This window comes from Papaver somniferum, chromosome 6 (assembly GCF_003573695.1).
Source record: "Papaver somniferum cultivar HN1 chromosome 6, ASM357369v1, whole genome shotgun sequence".
NCBI lineage: Eukaryota > Viridiplantae > Streptophyta > Magnoliopsida > Ranunculales > Papaveraceae > Papaver > Papaver somniferum.
In genome coordinates this window covers 178630950-178650343 of record NC_039363.1, presented here as the reverse complement: position 1 = coordinate 178650343, position 19394 = coordinate 178630950, and the positions used below count along the sequence as shown (strand labels likewise).

At 36.2% G+C, this 19394-nt stretch overlaps 2 protein-coding genes across 5 annotated transcripts; both read right to left on the bottom strand.

Moving 5' to 3' along the window:
- Positions 1-249: 249 nt before the first annotated feature.
- Positions 250-3460, bottom strand: LOC113290267. Of its 4 annotated transcripts, none has more exons than XM_026539866.1 (2): positions 2883-3460; positions 250-901 (listed from the first exon to the last, which is right to left on the bottom strand). In XM_026539866.1, exons 1-2 carry the CDS (start codon positions 3448-3450, stop codon positions 777-779), a joined length of 693 nt encoding a protein of 230 aa, XP_026395651.1. In that variant the 5' UTR covers positions 3451-3460; the 3' UTR covers positions 250-776. The 4 variants fall into 4 exon arrangements, with proteins under 4 accessions (XP_026395651.1, XP_026395653.1, XP_026395652.1 ...); XM_026539868.1 differs by having other exon boundaries at positions 250-867; positions 2883-3459; XM_026539867.1 differs by having other exon boundaries at positions 250-856; positions 2883-3459.
- A 12913-nt stretch (positions 3461-16373) lies between these two features.
- Positions 16374-18847, bottom strand: LOC113290265. Its single transcript, XM_026539864.1, has one exon. It carries the CDS (start codon positions 18585-18587, stop codon positions 16638-16640), a length of 1950 nt encoding a protein of 649 aa, XP_026395649.1. The 5' UTR covers positions 18588-18847; the 3' UTR covers positions 16374-16637.
- Between the last annotated feature and the right edge of the window lie 547 nt (positions 18848-19394).

Genomic DNA, 19394 nt, shown 5'->3' with positions numbered 1-19394 from the left:
ATCCTTTTTTATTAAGACAGGTTCACTACTGCCCAATTCCCCTTGTAAGATGATAACCAAGGTGCTACAAGCAACGACATGGCTTGGAGACGGTCAAACCCCCTTGCCAGAAGTTAAAATGATGGCGCTTTGTTGATTATTTCACAATTTGCACCCAAAAATACCTCATGATACATATATATAAAAATTTATATATTCTTAAAAAAAAAAAAGTTATATTGTTTACTGGATAAGGACATTTTAAGTGCATGCTTCCAAGAAGGGGGTCAAATAGTTTTGTCTGTATGTATACTCTGATAAATATGGCTTATAATGATAAAGTCTTTTTTTTTTTTGAGAATAAGTGAAATGCATTAAAAATCCAAACGACTACAAAGCAAAGCATGTTGTTGTCATGTTATCAAAACAGGACATGCCCTATTATGAGATGTAGACAACAACCTAATGGTAGTACTGGTACCTTCTTCCTGATTACCTAGTTTATCCATACTAAGAAAAGCATTTAAGAAAGTTGGGAAATCCTCCTTCCAAGTGTCAAAAATGGAGTATTTTCTTGCCTCCGCCGCTAACTTGTCTGCCACAGAGTTTCCAGATCTATGAACAAATTTAAAACCCAAAAAGTTGTTGTAGTCTTCTAAGATTTGCCCTGCTTCCTTGACTACCATCTGATTCCTCCAGTCCATCAAAGCCACTCTTGCTTGTATGAATCCTACTATCCTTTCACAGTCTCCCTCCAGCCAGAAATGCGATAAGCCTTCATCTCTAGCCCATTTAGCTCATTGTAAAAGAGTTATAGCTTCTGCCTTTTCAGCACTTGAGGCAATTAAGACCCATGTCTTTGGTGCTTTTCCATTACCTACATCATCTCTTAATATTATCCCAAAACCATCATAAACTGTGGCTGAGATCCAAGAGGCATCATAATTAAGCTTAAAGCAATTGGATTTAGGTAATTTCCATGGAACATTAAGATTTAAGCTTCTAGTATGACAAGCATTTGGAATGGTTAAGTTCCTTCCATTGTAATTCCAAAAGTTTAAATGTCTCTGAATGATGATGGTATCCAACAGACATTTTATTCTATTAGCTAGCAGTTTGGAAATTACTTTGTAAGGGGTGTTACAAAGGCCAATTGGCCTAAATTCAGAAGCAAATTTTGGTTCTTTACATTTAGGAATTAAGAAAAGAAAAGTTTTGCTAAGTTCATGATTTAATTTTTTTTGTTTCCCAAAATTCCTTAATTAACCCCACTAGTTGATCTCCAACTAATGACCAGTTATGCTTAAAAAAAGATACCGGGAAACCATCTGGTCCCGATGGTTTGTTAGGTTTCATACTTCTGACCACCTCCCAGATTTCCTCATGAGAGGGAATGGCCATTAAAGTTTTGTTATCTTCCTTTGTTACTCTTACCGAAAGGTGAGAAAAAATTTCTTCATTCTGGTCAGTTGGCATTGCCTGAAACAGATTGTCAACATTATTTTGAAGTTATAAAGCTATGTCCTTTTTATCTTTTAGCTCTCTAGCATCAGAGCTAATAAGGCAATCTATATTATTTCTTTTTCTTCTTTTCATTGTTTTTAAATGGAAATACCTAGTATTTCTTTCCCCTAAGTTAATTATATTATTTCTCGAAAGTTGTTTAGAAATTTCTTCTTCAGTATGGTAAAGTTTTTCCAAGCAAAGCATTTTAGAGTTTATAAAATTTTGAGAACCTTTCTTTTTATTCAGGTTTTCTATTTCAGTCAATAGATTCCTAATTTTCTTGGCAGGAAGCCCAAAAACATTTTTCCTCCAAAAAGAAAATTGGTTTGCCAAATTTTTAAGATTAAAAATCAAAGCATTAGTTTGGTTATGCCAATCTTTAATCCAGCAAGCGGTTATAATATCTAAGCAAGATTGATCTTTTAACCAAGTATCAAAAAATTTAAAAGAGTAAGAAGAATTATTCTTTCCTTGTCCCTCCATGTTAACCAACAGAGGACAATGATCAGACCCAACTGGTAATAGGACTTTAAGAGATGATTCTTTGAATTGGTTTTGCCATTCTATGTTAACAAAAGCCTTATCAATCTTTCTTGGGTATTTTCAATTCCCTCTCGATGATTATTTCAAGTGAAATCAGGTCCTTGGTAGCCAAAATCCTCAAGAGCTGATCTAACAAGAAGCCTTTTGAAAGGTTCAACTTCACTTTCAACAAAAGGTGCTCCTCTCCTTGTTTATCCTCTTTACTTAGGATTTGGTTCCGATCCCCTATTACCATCCAAGCAATTTTGTTATAATTTACTTTAACAACTATATCTTCTAAACATTTCCATGAATCTAACTTGGATGGTTTATAAGGTGACCCATAAAATCCTGTTAGCAACCATTCTTTTTCAGAGAAGTTGGTTTTAACTAGGACATTAATCATATTAGAACTAGAATGAACTATTTCAAAATTAAAACCATTCACCCATGCCATAACAAGTTCTCCTGCTATGCCCACTGGGTCAACAATGAAAACATTGGGAAAATGAGACAAAAAATTCCTTATAACTGATCTTTTCTTCTTAGTTTCATATAAGAAAACCACATCAGGATTTCCAGAGTTTAACATGAAATTAAATGTTGTTTTGTTTTTTTGAACCACATCTTTGGACATTCCAAGCTAGGATTTTCATGTTTGTAAAAGACAGGTCCACAAGTCACCAGAATTGTTATGTTGTTATTATGTTATTGATGGAGTTTTATAAAAACAACTACTACGAATGTACCAGCTTAATTATACTACGAATCGTTCTAACAAACAACCTAAATATTCAAAGGGAAAATTTAATTTCAGCAATCAAGACTAAGTTTTAAAGCATAAGGGAAGAAAAGTTTACAAATTTAGTATTTACCTGGATCCCCTTCATTTTTTTTTCTTCTAGCATCCCCTTTTGATTCAGCAGCTACCATATCTTTCTTCTGATTCAGATCATTTGACACCGGGTTTAACATCAAATCCAATTTCTCCAAACTATCAGACTCCATAAAGGATCCAAATTGATCCACCCTAATGCTATCATGAGCCCCATTATCGGTTTCTTCAGAGTTCGATCCTAGAGAGCTATTGGTTTCAATCAGATCTGGCGAGTCAAGCGTCATCCTAAAAGCAGCTTGAGTACTATACACTTCTAATTCTCTATGTGGTGTGAAGTATTCCTCCCCCTCCTCATCTAGTTCTTTAGAGAAAGGATAATGAGCATCCGCCGTTTCAAAGTTAAAATCAGGTCGCTTTTCAAAATTACATAATCTTCGGTTCACTACCACTTGAAGAAGACCGGTTTCCGGAGGAAAATTATCCCGATAAGGTGAAATATCTGAGAACAATCTTTTACCCAGAGCTGAATGTTCTTGCGATTCAGGCAAAATCGATACTCTCATTCTCTGAGGAAGCAATTTGAGAGTTTCCTGAAGAAATAACATCAACGAAAATATCATCCTTATTAAGTACAAATATAGGCGATATATTTACCGATGTTGCCATTATAACATCAGATATCATTTGCTCGTCTATGTGTTGCCAAACAACACCTTAAACTCTGGTTCTCAATTTTGAGACTCTGGCTCATCCGGTTCAGTTTCTTCATTATCATCATAAGTGCCTTCTAAGGCTCTATTATTCAATCTTGCAATGCTGCTAATGGGGTACCATTTTGCATGGGGGTGTACCAAATTACAAATAAGACAAAACATGTTTTGGTAAGGGATTGGTACACCCCCAAGCAAAATGGTACCCCAACAGCCATGCTATAATTCAATAAAGCACAGTATCCACCAAATGGCCCAACTTAAAACAGTTATTGCAGATCCTAAATGGAATGTTAAGGTAGTACAGATAGATCATAGATTCATCATTAGAACCCACTTTAACTCTCAAAGAAAATTTTAGTGGTCTTTCAATGTTTAAATTAATTTCTGCCATTACAGTTTCGTCACCTACTTGACTCAAATTAGATGGCCTTAAAGCTAATACCATGCCTAGATGATGAGTTATTTGAGCCATTACAGCTTCATTTTGGTGAAAACTTTGCAGATTTAAAAATTGCACCCAAACCATTATGTATTTTAGAGCATGTTGTAGAAAATCTGATATCAAAGACTTAATGAAATAACACAAACTTAACTCAAACAAACTCTCTTTAATTGATGTGTTTCGTCTCATAGCTCAACAACCTATTTACATGACTCATCAACTTGACTCTCAAGTAAAAAGACTTTCCTAATCAAAAACAAATTCTAACAAGAAACTTCTAGACAATTATCACGTAAACAAATTCTTAAAACCAGTAATACTTGCAACCCAAGTAAACTTCTAAATACCGTACCATGGATCAACAACTCTTGTTGATCCATCCACTTCATGTAAACTGTCCCAGTTGATCCATACTATACTAGATCAACACACACTGTTGATTCATATCACTTTCTTCACTTTGTATCAACACACATTGTTGATCCCTTCTATCTTTTTCATAGTATCTTGGTTTACTTCTCAACATCCTCCCTTAAACCAAGATACTCTTTGCTAATTATTCCCAACTTTCCACGCAAGTAAATGAAAGTTTTAGACTTCAAAGACTTGGTGAAAATATTTGTTACTTGCTCTTCACTCTCAACAAACTCCACAGCTATCTCCTTGTTACTGAAAAGATCTCTAATATAATGATACTTAATATCAACGTGCTTACTCCTTCCATGAAGCACTGGATTCTTAGTTAATGAAATTGTAGACTTTTTGTCACAAACTATTGTTGTTGGTGTCTTCTGTTCTTGAAACACTGACTTCAGCATCATTCTTAGCCATACAGCTTGTGTAGCACAGTTGCTAGTAGCTATATACTCAGCTTCTGTTGTAGACAATGCAACAACTTGTTGTTTCTTTGATGACCAAGAGAAAAAACCAGTTCCTAACTGAAATCCATAACCTGATGTGCTTCTTATTCCTTCTGTATCACCAACCCAATCACTATCAGTAAAACCAACTAGTTTTGGATCTTCTGAAACATTATAGAGAATTCCCATACTGGTTGTACCTCTGACATATCTCAGAATACGTTTTGCAGCTTGTAAATGTGATTGTCTGGGTTCTTCCATAAATCTTCTAACCAATCCAACTGCATACATAATGTCAGGTCTTGTAGCAGTCAGATATCTAAGACATCCAACAAGACCTTTAAAGTCTGTTGAATTCACAAGTTCTCCTGAGCCTTCTCTTGTCAACTTCAATCTCTCTTCTACTGGTGTTAAGATTGGATTACAATTATCCATCTTGAAACGCTTTAGTATTCCTTATGCATATCTTTGCTGATTGATGAAAATTCCTTTTTCAGTTTGTTGTACCTCTATGCCAAGAAATATGACATTAAACCAAGATCTGTCATCTCAAACTCCTTCACCATATCCTCCCTGAATTCATTAATCATCTCAGAACTATTTCCAGTAAATATAAGATCATCCACATATAGACACATTATGATGTGATTTCCAAGAGTATCAGCTTTCAAATACAAAGTATGCTCATGTGGACATCTTGTAAATCCTTTCTTAATGAAATAGGAATATATTCTTGTATACCAAGCTCTTGGTGCTTGTTTCAAACCATACAAAGCTTTGTTTAGCTTGTATACTTCATTCTCCTTCCCCTCCATAATGTAACCAGCTGGTTGCTCAATATAAACTTCTTCTTCCAATACTCCATTCAAAAATGATGACTTCACATCCATCTGAAAAATCTTCCACTCCTTTTGTGCAGCTAATGCAATTATCATTCTCACTGTGTCTAATATTGCAACTGGTGCAAATACTTATGAGTAATCTACTCCTTGTCTTTGTCTATATCCCTTAGCAACTAACCTTGCTTTCTTTCTATCCGCTTCACCATTTGACTTATATTTTGTTTTATAAACCCACTTAACACCTATGGGTTTTTTCCCTGGTGGAAGTTCTGTTAGTTCCCATGTATCATTCTTCTCAATTAACTTCAGTTCTTCATTCATAGCTTGAATCCAACCTTGTTCTTTTGATGTTTCTTCATAAGTTACAGGATCACAATCTCCAAATAGTGCAAAATTCACTACTTCATCATCAGTATCTTCATCATCTCTTGATACAATATAATCATTCAACCTAGCAGGTATGATATATTTTCTTCTTGGTCTTGTATTTTCTTGTTGTGTTATTGCTTCAGTTCTTGCTTCTTCATGTTGTTCTTCAACATTGTCTTGAGCTTGCACTTCTTCCTCAACTGCAATTGGAACTATTCTGACAGCAGCAGGTGGATCAACATTCCTTGTTGATCCAATATTATGTGGATCAACATCCCTTGTTGATCCATTGTTATGTGCATCAACATTAGTTGTTGATTCATTGTTCCAGTTCCATTTTGAATCTTCATCAAAGATCACATCTCTACTTGTAAACACTTTTCCTTCTTCTGGGTTGTATAATTTATATCCTTTGGTTACTGAACTATAACCAACAAGTATACACTTCTCACTCTTGTCATCCAATTTCTTTCTCAGTTCTTTGGGTACATGTGCATATGCAATACACCCAAAAAATTTCAGATGTCTTACACTTGGTCTTACACCTCTCCAAGCTTCTTCTGGTGTTATGTTGTTCAAACTATTTGTAGGACATATATTGAGTAAATACACAGCTGTGTCAACTGCATAACCCCAAAAAAATTTTGGTAAATCTTTTGTTCTTCTTATAGTTCTTGCCATCTCCATTATGGTTTTATTCTTCCTCTCTGCAACTCCATTCTGTTGTGGTGTATATCTTGCAGTTAGTTGATGCTGAATGCCATGCTCTTCCATAAACTTGTCAACAACAGTATATTCTTTACCTCTATTAGTTCTCAAGATCTTGATACTCTTACCAATTTGTCTCTCAGCATAAGCTTTGAAACTTCTAAAAGCTTGAAATGCATCACTCTTTTGTTTAAGCAAATAAACCCATGTTTTTCTACTAAAATCATCAATGAAAGTTATAAAATAATTATTACCTGCATGTGAAGTTACTTCAATAGGACCACACAGATCACTATGAATAATCTCCAATTGTTGATCAGCTCTTCTAGCTTTGTTGACTGAGAATGGATCTCTGTGCTGCTTGCCAAAGATGCAATTTTCACATCTTGATTCTGGTACCTCAATAAAGAGTAAGCCTGACACCATATCCTTCTTTGCTAAAGTTTGCAAACTGTTAAAGTTTACATGTCCCATCCTTTTATGCCATACCCAAGAATCATCATGAACACTGCTACTATAACAGATTTCCTTTTGATACTGAATATTCAAAGGAAACAATCTATTCTTAGTCATCTGCACTCTTGTAATAAGTCTTCTAAAACGATCTCGAATTGTACAAACACCATTAAAGATGTTTATAGAATAACCTCTTTCAGACAATTGACCCATACTCAAAAGATTTTGATGCAAACGAAACACATCCATAATATATGTTTTTGCACCATTTTTCATAACAATTCTAATCTTTCCTTTTCCCATAACTGGAATGGTAGAATTTTTTCCAAACTTCACAGTTGATCGCACTGATTCATCAAGATTATCAAACAAATCTTTTCTTACACTCATATGATTACTGCAACCTGTATCTAGATACCACTTATGTTGAGGTTGTTCTTCAGGTGTATGATAAGCCAACAACATATTTTCAACTTTCTTTTCTTCTTCATCTTCTTCTTGACTTTCTGCAATATTAGCTTTGAAATTTTCTTTGTAGTTATTAGCAATTGTCTTTCTAGGTTTTGGACATTCAGTAGCAATGTGTCCAAAATCTCCACAGTTATAACACTGTATTTTTGATCTATCAAATGGCTTCCTATAACTTCCATTATTTGATCTCCATATATTATTGTATCCTCTTTGAAAACCTCTAGCATTAGGTTTTCCTTGATTATTTCTTCAGCTAACTTGACTTTAAAGAGCTTCTTCAACTTTTTTTGCAGCAACTGTCTTCTCCAACAACCTTTGTTCATAAGCTTGTAATGAACCCAACAACTCATTAAGATTCATTGTTGCAACTATGTTGCATTCTTCTATAGCAGTATCTTTTGACTCAAATTTTTCAGGCAAGCTTCTTAAAATCTTCTCTACAACTGTTGAATCTTCTACAGTATCACCATTGGCCTTCATCTCATTGACAAGATTCAGTGTTTTTGAGAAAAAATCTGATATTGTTTCAGTTGTCTCCATCTGCAGCAGTTCATATTTTCTTTTCAAAGTTTGTAACCTAACCTTCTTAACCTTGTCAGAACCTGTATAATAGCTAACCAAACCATCCCATGCTGCTTTAACTTGCTTGATATAGATAACTCTGTCCATGAGAGATTCATGAATGCCCTGATGAAGAATATATGTAGCTTTAGAATTCTTCTTTCTGTTTTCAGTTAATTGAGTTTGCGCAGATCCTTCAAGTACAACTCCTTCTGCTGGTTCTACATAACCATCCTTCACAATATCCCAAACCTCTTGGAATATGAATATATTCTCCATCTGTAACCTCCAGTGTTCAAAGTTTTTACCTTCAAACACCGGCACCTTGATTGAACTTAAACTTGTCATCTTCTTCAACTTAACTTCTCATACCCATAGTCCTAGAACCTGATACCAGTGTTGTGATACCAGATGTAGAAAATCTGATATCAAAGACTTAATGAAATAACACAAAACTTAACTCAAACAAACTCTCTTCAATTGATGTGTTTCGTCTCATGGCTCAACAACCTATTTATATGACTTACAAACTTGACTCTCAAGTAAAAAGATTTTCCTAATCAAAAACAAATTCTAACAAGAAACTTCTAGACAATTCTCACGTAAACAAATTCTTAAAACCAGTAATACTTGCAACCCAAGTAAACTTCTAAATACCGTACCATGGATCAACAACTCTTGTTGATCTATCCACTTCATGTCAACTGTCCCAGTTGATCAATACTATACTGGATCAACACACACTATTGATCCATATCACTTTCTTCACACTGTATCAACACACATTGTTGATCCCTTCTATCTTTTTCATAGTATCTTGGTTTACTTCTCAACACATTCCTCTTTATTTTCATCCCTGGATAGCATTCCGCTAGAGGGAATGCATTTCCAAAAATATGGCAAGGATCCATGACTAAGAGATCAGTCATGATCTCATGGTCAGTAAAGGTGAGTTGAAAGACATTTTCAGCTATGTTTTTTACCTTAAATGAGACTTTTTCCCCATTTTTTTTAAAGCTTTGAAGATACTTGTTTGATTAAAAACCTCGTCGAAAAAATTCTTCCTGTCAAAGTAACATCATGTTTTCCATGAAAAAAGGTGATGGTGAAAGGGACCAAAGGAGCAGTAGTGAAATCCCTAGTTGATGCACGACTCACAACTGGATGGTAGTTGTTGTTTTCCATCCTTCTACTAGAGCATCTATATCGTGGCTTGATTAAGTTATACCCAGATTAATTGGGGTATACCCATTTTATTCCCATCCAAACTAGTGTGCTAAGGGGTGTCTAAAAAGTGTTAAAAAACCAAATTGCCCCCAAAAAAAAACCATGCCGACTAAAGTCTATCCAAAAAAATTTCAAAATCTTTTTCTAAAATTCTAACTATGAAATCAGGAAAAAAAATAGATTATACGGGTTTTGAAATTGGGTACAAAATCATATCCAATCTCAAATCCCTTACGATTCAACATTTTTACCAAAAGTCGGCAAGGTATTTTTTGTCGACCCTGCCGACTAATATTAGTCGGTATCTTCCTAGGTTGAATAACGTGCCGACTTTTCATCTCTGAAATTAGCATTTACAGGGTCGGCACGGTATTCATCCTTATACCTTGCTGACTATAGTTTAGTCGGAAGGTTATGAAATTAATACCTTGCCGACTAATCATGTATTTGTAAGACCTTTCTCTGTATGTCAAAAATCTTATAGTCGGCAGGGTATTGTTTTGTCGACCTTGCCGACTTTTCATACTTTCAGATCTGAAAATGTTGATTCCTTCTATGATTATGAGTACCCAGCAGCTCTACGATCCCATATTTATAAGTGTTTGGTGGGTAGTACGATTTTATTTCCGTTACAAGTAGAATTCTCAAAAAAAAAAAAAATCTCAAAAACCTACCCACATCCATGAGTTCAATCTAAAATAAAACCTAATTTCAAATTTTAATCAACTAATTAACTAACTAAATTAATCATCCTAATCACATTTATTAGTGTTAATTAATCAAGAGTAGATTAGCCATTTTTGTAAATATGTGGTTAAGGGGCTTTGTATTTTACTTCAAAATGACCTTATTTTGTTTCATTTGGTATATCCCAATTAATTTGGATATACCCCAATCAAGCCAGGATCTATATGAATAACGCATGATTCTAAAACAAAAATATAGAGCATGTGAGTAGAGAAAGAAACAAAGCACACGAATAAACTGATGATGATAATGACTACTCCAAACTATTTTTGGAATGATATGTGCAGGCACAAAACAGGAAAGAAATGAAAGGGATTAAGGAATGCAGAGATGTTTCCCTATTTAACTTAAACCTTTATGTCAGGTTTACCCAATGGACAATAGACTGTTACTTTTTTGGCTTCTTATGTTCGGGGTGAACAAAAAGTCCGGAACCGTGGATTTCATCTGTATCCGTCCGTAAAATTACGGGTGAAAACCAATCCGTAAGATCAATGGCCGGACACGGATGAGATTTTCAAATCCGCACTTTAGGCGGTTTGGTTACGGTTGGAGTTTGAAATCCGCGGATTCACCCAATCTGTAAGAGAAATGGTGTGTTTCATCTTCTGGGGAGACTGGTGTGACCACTGTCAACATAGAAGCTTATCCAACTCTTCCTCCTAACTGCCCGGGCGGTTGTAACCTTCATTTTTGTTACATCAGTCCTCAACCTACTTATAGCAAAAAATAAGGAAAATACCAAACCAGACACAAAATCCTCCAATTTTTCTATCAGTACAGTACGTAGTTGCCCATTTGGTATCACCAATCCAAACACAAATGCACCAAAAATTGAGTGAGTTCTGGTTGAATCCGTTATAAACCTACATATCATAGCTCCCGTTAGTATCAGACAAATGTGGAAATCATTAAAATTTTCTTCTTCGGGTGTTCTTCTTATATTCCATTCAATCACTGGCCTGATTACGAAGATACAAAAACCCACAAAGGCAACACTTGAGAGCACAACGAATATAAGAAGCCCAACAGCTGGCATGATCGTTGTGACCACTTTCTAATAATATCCCAGCATACATATCATAAACTATGGCAGATGACATAACTATTCTACCATGTTCTGTATTTAGAAGTTTTAGTTCACATCCGTGGTTAATCCGCATCGGGTCCGTATCACCCGCTAATTCGCGTACGTGAAATCTGCGGGTGATTGGACCGGACATGGTTGGATTTTCCAAATCCGTAATTTTGACGGTTTGGACGCGGGTGACTCCTTATCCGCATCCGTCCGCTCGTTGCTCACCTCTAAGACACCCTAATGGTACACAAATCAAGTTTAAAACCTTCTTATGGGCACTACATTGTTTTCACAAAAAGACTGTCAGGGGTTTATATATTTATTATCACCAGCTGGCTTACTGCCATGCCTTGTCAAAAGAATTAAAATTTTTAAGCCACTCACCCGGTTACCGTTGTGTTTTTAAAAGCGGTGGTGCTATTACGGGGGCGGAGGGAATTATTAGAAGGGCTGAACCTAATAGGACAAAAAGGGTCATTATATGGTAATTTTAAGTACCCTTTATCCTAAAAAAACTGAAAATGACTAATTAATCCTTACATAGTTTAGTGTTGATAATCTAGTTTAGTGTTAATGATTAAGTTTCACTTCAATTAACTCTAAATCAAAACAAAATCAAATTACATTTGTTAGATGGTAGAGATGTTTTAACCTAAAGTGAAGGTCAATCTCAATCAATTGAAGAAATTAACCAACAAAGTGAAGAACCAGGGCCTGAAAATGACCAGGTATACTTCTAAATTAGTCCCAACTAGCTTTTTGTTGCTCAAAGTTATCTAATGTACGTAAAAAAAAATGAATTTTTTTTACATTTTTAGAGCTAATTACGGTTGGAATTTTGCTCGTAACCAACCGTAAATCTTGGTTACGGTCCGTAAAAGATGAATTACCAACCGTAACTGGTTAAACTTGGGTAAAACCCAATCGTAAAACCAGTTACGGTTGGTAACCAAATGCTCGAGACGAACCGTAACTTAGTTACGGTTCGTAAACTAAAATGGTTACCAACCGTAACAGTATTTACGGTTCATCTTATGAACCGTAATTGGTGACCTTTCTGAATTCTGGGTTACAGGGTTATTTACGCTTCGTAATTCTGGTATCGACATCAACCGTAAGTTCACTTACGATTGAAAAAAAAACGTAACTGAAGAAAATTCTCAGATATAAGAACATACGGTTGGTAATTGAACTATTACCAACCGTAGCAACATCAAAATCTCCAGTTACGGTTCGTAATCGAGTTAAAATCAACTGTAACTCACATAAACCCAGAAATTTCAATTTCAATTTTCATCTAAAACCCTAACTTTTGATAGGAATAGAAATTAAACTTAAATCGAACAAAATAAACTAAACCCTAACTGAGTTTCTCAAAACATACCTCATATAAGTCATTACACTACACTTGATGAATTTTCGAATTACCGATTAATCGAAAACGATGAAATTTTCAGTTTTAATGGAGGTTACGATTGATGGGAGGAGGAGGAGAGAAGAAGAAAGAAAACAGATTTTCAATTTAGCTTTGATTTAGGTTAAAAAAAAATTGGGAGGGTAATCTAGACAATTTACAATACCATTTGGACATCCCCTAACCAACTAAATAGACATTATTATTATGGTTCAGCCCCACTAATAATTCCTTCCGCACCTATAACAACAAGTTATTTTTCAAATAAACAAACGATTCAATGCCCCTGACTCTCAGTTAGGCCCAGGAATTGAAATTCAAAATTTTGAATTCTTCAACTTCCCATCAAAAGTTCATCCCCTGAATTTTCTTTTCCTTTAAAATTAAATTTTGTTTGTCAATTACACTTCCATGAGACTCTTAATATTCTGCTATAATGTTTCTCTGCAATTTCCTTAAGAAAATTTAGATTTCTCTTAATCAATTCACCGTCCAGAAAGTGGTAGATGGATCCTCACAATCACAATCTTCCTCCTCTTGTTAATGAACGTGAAATTGGGGATAAAACATTAATTGGAGATATAGATTACTTCTCCCAACCCATGGTGTGTGTTTAGGGATGATTTTTGGGTATGAAAATACTAAAATACCATTTGCTCAAAATAAAAAACAAAAAACAAAATCATATCCCGTATTTATCCCACTCTCTTTCAAATTAGAGTTTTCCCCACTCCCTTTCAAACTCTAAATTTTTCCCACTCCCTTTCAAATTCTCTTCCCTTTTAAATTTTCCCCATTTCCCCACTCCCTTGAAAACGATTTTTTTTTATCATTCGGAAGCGATGAGGACCATGGCGGTAGTGACGAATACCATGCCGGTATTGATGAAGACCATGCCGGAAGTGATGAAGACATGCTGGAAGTGATGAAGACCAATGCCGGCATAGATGAAAACCATGTTGATAGTGATGAAGACCATGCCGGCATAGATGAAGAGCATGCCGATAGTGATGAAGATCATGTCGGAAATAACAATTTTACATCGCCGGAAGTGATGAATATCATGTCGGAATTGATGAAGATTATGCCGGAAAATGGTGCCGGCGTACTTGGTAACTAACATTCAATGCCGGAACTGAGTGTCGGCATGCTCGATAGAAATCTATCAATGCCGGTAGTCAAGTGAAAAAAAATTGAAGTTTCCTGGATACTTTTCATCATGTGCCGGCATAGAAATTTAAGCAACATACTATGCCGGCATAGGTACCGGCATGCTCGAGAATTAACTAACTGTGCCGGAAGTGGACTTATTAAAACCAAAAAATTTAGGTTTTGAAGATCAAAACCAGAAAATTTTGTCCCCGGATAGTGGCAAACATTTATGAAAATTTCCAACAAATGCCGGCATGGTTTTTTCGGTTGAATACAATGCCAGCACCGAGCTATTTCAGCTGCAACAATGGTGGATTCAAAGAAAAAAATTTAAATTTTCAACCTCTTAGCAGCAATTCTCTTTTCACAATCGTCCTCCACTTTCACCAAAAAAAGTTCCCTCTCAAAAAAAATTCCATCTTTCTACTGTCATCTCATTCACCCAAATACAAAATACAAATACAAATACACACTAATCATTTAACAAATACTTAAGATTTTTACTAATTATTATTAATCACTAAACCTGATTAGTGAGGAATAGATTAGGATTTAAAAAAATACTTAGATAAGGGGTGACCCTGATTTGATATTTGGATCCAGTTTTTGTCTTTTTCCTCTATCCCCCAATTAGTTTTTTTATCCCCCAATTTCGCCTTCTTGTTAATGTTACTTTGCACCGCACAATTTTAGACATTGATTCTGCACAACCCCTTCAAGCCGTTATCCCATTAGCTGCTCTTCCTCTTTTTGAAGCCAACTTTAATGGATACACTGCCGACCAGCATTTGGTCTTTTACAATTCTGAACCTCTTGGTTTTGTGATGATTGTGATCCGTTCCGCGCTTTCTCCCCCGATCTCAACAGGGTACCTCTAGAGGATTGAGCAAAGCCGAAGTAACAAGATCATTCCCCAAGATAAGGCATGCTTGATTTTAGAGTTAAAATTGCACCGAACTCTATTTTATTTTTGCGCCGCTGTCATGACAACAAATATTACCCGTAAAAACACAATCGTGGTCAAACAGAGTCACCAACGTATATGATTAAGGACAAATTAAACTTTAAATTCATGAATGCATGGGTTGAAAGTTGAAACCCCAACGTTGTCGAGTATTTGATGTCACCGCAAGAGCCGATGCTCTTGGTATTATGCGACTTTTGCAACGACGTCTGTAGCTTGTCGTTCATCTCCATGGATTCAGGTTTGACGCCGTTTTCTAGGGTCCAATCAAAGATTGGAGCAATGACCCAACCACAATGTGAAGAATTTGGTGAGCCATGGGGAGGCCAGGACGCATACATACGCCTTCCAGATTCAAACGGTAAATACTGAAAATGTTGTCGGCGGTATCAGATATTGTTTCACAAACATCTGTCAAGAAGATCTGGATATTTGAGATCAAATTCAACAGATTTGGATTAAAGAAAAATTACTAAAGATTTTGGAACCAGAAAAAAAAAATCGGTAAAATGGGAGATAGATTTTTGGAGAAATGAGTTTTTCGTTCAAAGGAACAAAAACTTCCCCACACACACATTTTCCCCTCACTGGTTGGAAGAGGAAGTAGAAAAGTTGGATGAATCTGGATGCCATGAAAACAGTACCACGTACATATAAAAGCAAAGTCACAACGGGCTTCTATGTGTATGAGAGTATGAGAGTATCTCGAACCGCATTGCTAATAGGGATTGGTCCATTGGATCCATTTCTCTGCTAGAATATCGACGGGGGACTGAATATTAAGCAATAAACTAAGATAATATAGTTGTAGCCTGTAGTATGAATGTATTGTTATGCAGCAGGTGCTACATCTGCTCCGTCATCATCGTCGTCGTCGTCATCATCGTTTTCTCTCTGATTTCCTTCCCACAAGATGTCATCAACACCTCGAATGAGGTTGACGACGACTCTGTTATCAATAATGTCACTGCAAGCTGATATTGTGCCCATGATGTCTTAAATAACACTCACCTGAAATCTTAAGGCGTAAAGATGAAGTAGTAACAAAATGCATTTTGCCTTCCGGCCCTTCCCTTTATATGCAAAAAAACTGATGAAAAGTTCTCATGAAAAGTACTTGAAAGGTTCATAAATTTTGCCTTTTAATCTTAATTTTCTTATGGAGGGGTACTGCAATACATTCTGAAGTGGGTCATTAGTGTGAGAAGCTACAGTCCATATGTTCTGCCACCTTGGCTAGTTTAAGACACATTTTAGGACTTGCTCATGAAGGGTGCTTGCTTAACACATGACTACACGCGGAAGGAACAGTCAAGCACACTCTCTAGTTGATTATGTAGAGCCCCGTTGGTACTTGATAAGTGGAAATGAAAAAGTTGCAAATTACAGTGACATCTAGCAGCTTAATATACTGGTGATGCAACAGTCCAAGATGATTATGAACAAAAGTGTCAACTTCATAGCTATGGCCTATGGGAAGCAAAGAATCCTAGCAGTTACCACAAGTAAACATACAGTACTTCAAAATAGTCTAATTCAGCTTGAAATTAAACAACTTTTTGAAATACACGTCTGACATCTTTATCAGTCCTCTAAAGCATAAATGGTGACATAGATTCAATTTCACATGTGGCAGGAATGGGCTGAAAGAGCAGAGACAACACATTTTTCATCCTATGTATCATTATCAACTAGATTAAACTTTATATAGTGTTCTTAATATAAGTAACTTCACATCTTTATTTGTCTATGCTGTCCATGAAAAGATTAAGCTTCTAGGGACATAATCTAATTGCACATATAAACGCCAGTTGCAAACCTGTGATTAGCTTCATAAAAGTCTGTCTTACCATCCGTAGCTGGCTGCAAAGAAACTCCAGACAACGATCTAGTTCCCTGCACAGAAAATTTCACGTACCCAAAAACCTCAATTTCTTCAACAGAATCTTGTTCATTTATATCAACAGGCATTCTAACACGCAAAACACCAGGTGGACCGTTCAAAGGAATCTCCTGTATGTGCCAACTCAACTCTTTCCCAGATCTGTTCAAAGCGGCTTTTGGAAATACCATCAACAATGTCGGGTCAACTGGTAGTTTTAAAACAAACGTAACATCGTTCAAGGGTGCTGGCAAGTCCGGGTTTGAAACATATTGAATCATCACAGATAATAAAGTTCCACTGTGCCGCGTAACCATACGGACCCTCAATGGCAATGGCGTCAAACGAGGCAGAAGACTATATTTCAGAACTGGAACAGGCTCCTCAGACGATTTTCCCCTTAAATGGAACAACCCGTTTCCCAGACTACTGACAAGAGAATTTTGCATAACAAATCTTTTAACCCCTGAAGTACCCTCAACGCAGAAGGAGAATTCACATTCTTTATCACCCATGATTTTGGGCGGTAAAGTTTTCAAAAAGACTGTACCCAACAAACTTACCCTAGCAAGAATAGATTCCCTAAATTCCACATTGATTTCTTCAGAAATATACATCTCAGGCCCTTTCATTTCAGTCTTCTTCACCAGGAGGTTTTCAAGAGTTTCACCAGTTCCACTCGGTACTGGAGTTGCCACAACATCCCCTACTGAATTTAGGAGTTCCAAACCCCCCATGTCCTTGTTCTCAGAAATTTTCTTCTGGTCAACAAACTCTGATGCGTCCATTCCACCATCAAAAGCACTTCCATGAAACCCTTCAAAAGCTTCCGAAACAGTTTCCTCTTGATTACTGTATTCAACACCACCATAATTCCCTTCAAACCCTTCGACGACAATATGTGTCGATTGTGTAGCTTCAGCAGGTGGAAGAGTGGTTAAATCCAGCCCCGTCAGTGCACTTAAATCAGAAGCCGAAGACGCCTCCTTACTTTTCACAAATCCACCCACCAGTTCCTCGGGTTTACCAATCACATCACTAGCAGCAAAAGGATCCTTCTCTGTTTCAGATCCTCCCTCTGGTTTCTTTTCCTGCACTAACTCTTCTTTTTCTGCTCGAACTGATAAAGGTATTAAAGCCCTCGCCACTTCATCACCAGCAGCCAAAGTTTCGGGAGGCAATTCAAACATAACATTCAAAAACAAATCAACATTCGTTTCATGTTCTACCGAAAGATACTCAAAATCACTCCAATTCTCACCCCCTCTAATTCGATTCTCGGCATCAATCCCCGAATGCACCATCATCTTTGCAATACCATCACCACCACGCATCGATCCTAACAATGCAGCAAGTCTAGCACCACTAACACCTTTCAAAACAATATCCATCGCCATATAAATCTCAGCATATTTCTTATTAATTTTCTCGCGAGTAACATCAACTCCGCGACAAGCAGCAACAATGACACTAACAGCTTGATTCACAATACCGATACATTCAAACACATTGTTATTAACAGAATTATCATGATCAACTGTAGTAATACCAAGAACATAAATTCCATTGACAAGACGATAAACAACACGGTATTTACTTTCGGTACCAACGATTAATTGCCCACTAGATGCAGCTAATGGATCATCACCTAACGATGTATCATCATTACTAACGATAATGTCTTCTCCACTAGTTAAGTTTTTATTTTGTTTACCTGCTGCTGCAGCAAAAGCCATGCAAGTTTGTTGAAAACCTGAAACTGCTGCTAATGCTCTCGCTGGTGGAAACCATTCTCGAGTTTGTAAGAGAATTGTAGATCCATTTGCAGGTTGAAGCGATAAGGCTAAACACGCCATTAATTCTTCTCAAACGGTTTTTCTAGGGTTTTTTCGTAGAAAAAATCTGGGAAATTCGTAGAATTGGGGTTTAAACGAGAGAAAACTAATCAAAAACGAAACATTTAGAGTTCTGAAAATCATGAATTTGATCTCTGAAGCCACTCTGGACTGGCGAAGAACGAGAAGAGTGACTGATCAGGGAAACGATCTCTGAAGCCTCTCTCTCTCTCTGGTTACGTTTTCTGTAGATGCCATGGAATAAATGGTGCCAACACTTGTAAATGGTGCCAGTCAAAATCTTTTTTTTTTTTTTTTTTTAGAATCCTATTATTGGGCTTAACGGGGTCATGAAATAACAACCCATAAGACCCCTTATCTATCCTTTTTTGTAATGTCTAATCTACTCTTAATTTGATTAGTGCTAATTAAATTGATTAAGCTATCTAATCAGTCTTAGTGAATCGGTTAGGCTAATCAAAACATTAATTTTTTGCAAATCAAAACTTGATTTTTTTGAGTTTTGAAGAAGGAAAAATGGTGATTTTGGTGAAAATTTTTTGAAATTTTTTTTGAAAATTTTTGAAGAAAAATGATGAGACCCTTCATCACAAAAGTCAAGATAACCTTATAATCAACTCCCAACATCAAACTTAGCAATTCAAATCCGTCAAAAATCTGGAATTTTATGCTGTTACGGCTGGGCAAATTTATCGACCCGGACGAAATGATACACAACGGTTGGGATATTAGGAACTCCCAACCGTGAACAATAAAAACGGATGGGAATTTATGAACTTTTAGTCGTTATTCTTCCCAGTATAACCT

Excerpts from the sequence above, each read along its gene's own strand:
- LOC113290267 (XM_026539865.1), bottom strand. The coding sequence starts at position 3,450 with ATGTTATTTCTTCAGGAAACTCTCAAATTGCTTCCTCAGAGAATGAGA. Across the intron at positions 2,254-2,882 it reads AAAAAATGAAGGGGATCCAG|GGGATCGGAACCAAATCCTA; the intron begins GTAAATACTAAA and ends GGATGGTAATAG.
- LOC113290265 (XM_026539864.1), bottom strand. The coding sequence starts at position 18,587 with ATGGCGTGTTTAGCCTTATCGCTTCAACCTGCAAATGGATCTACAATT.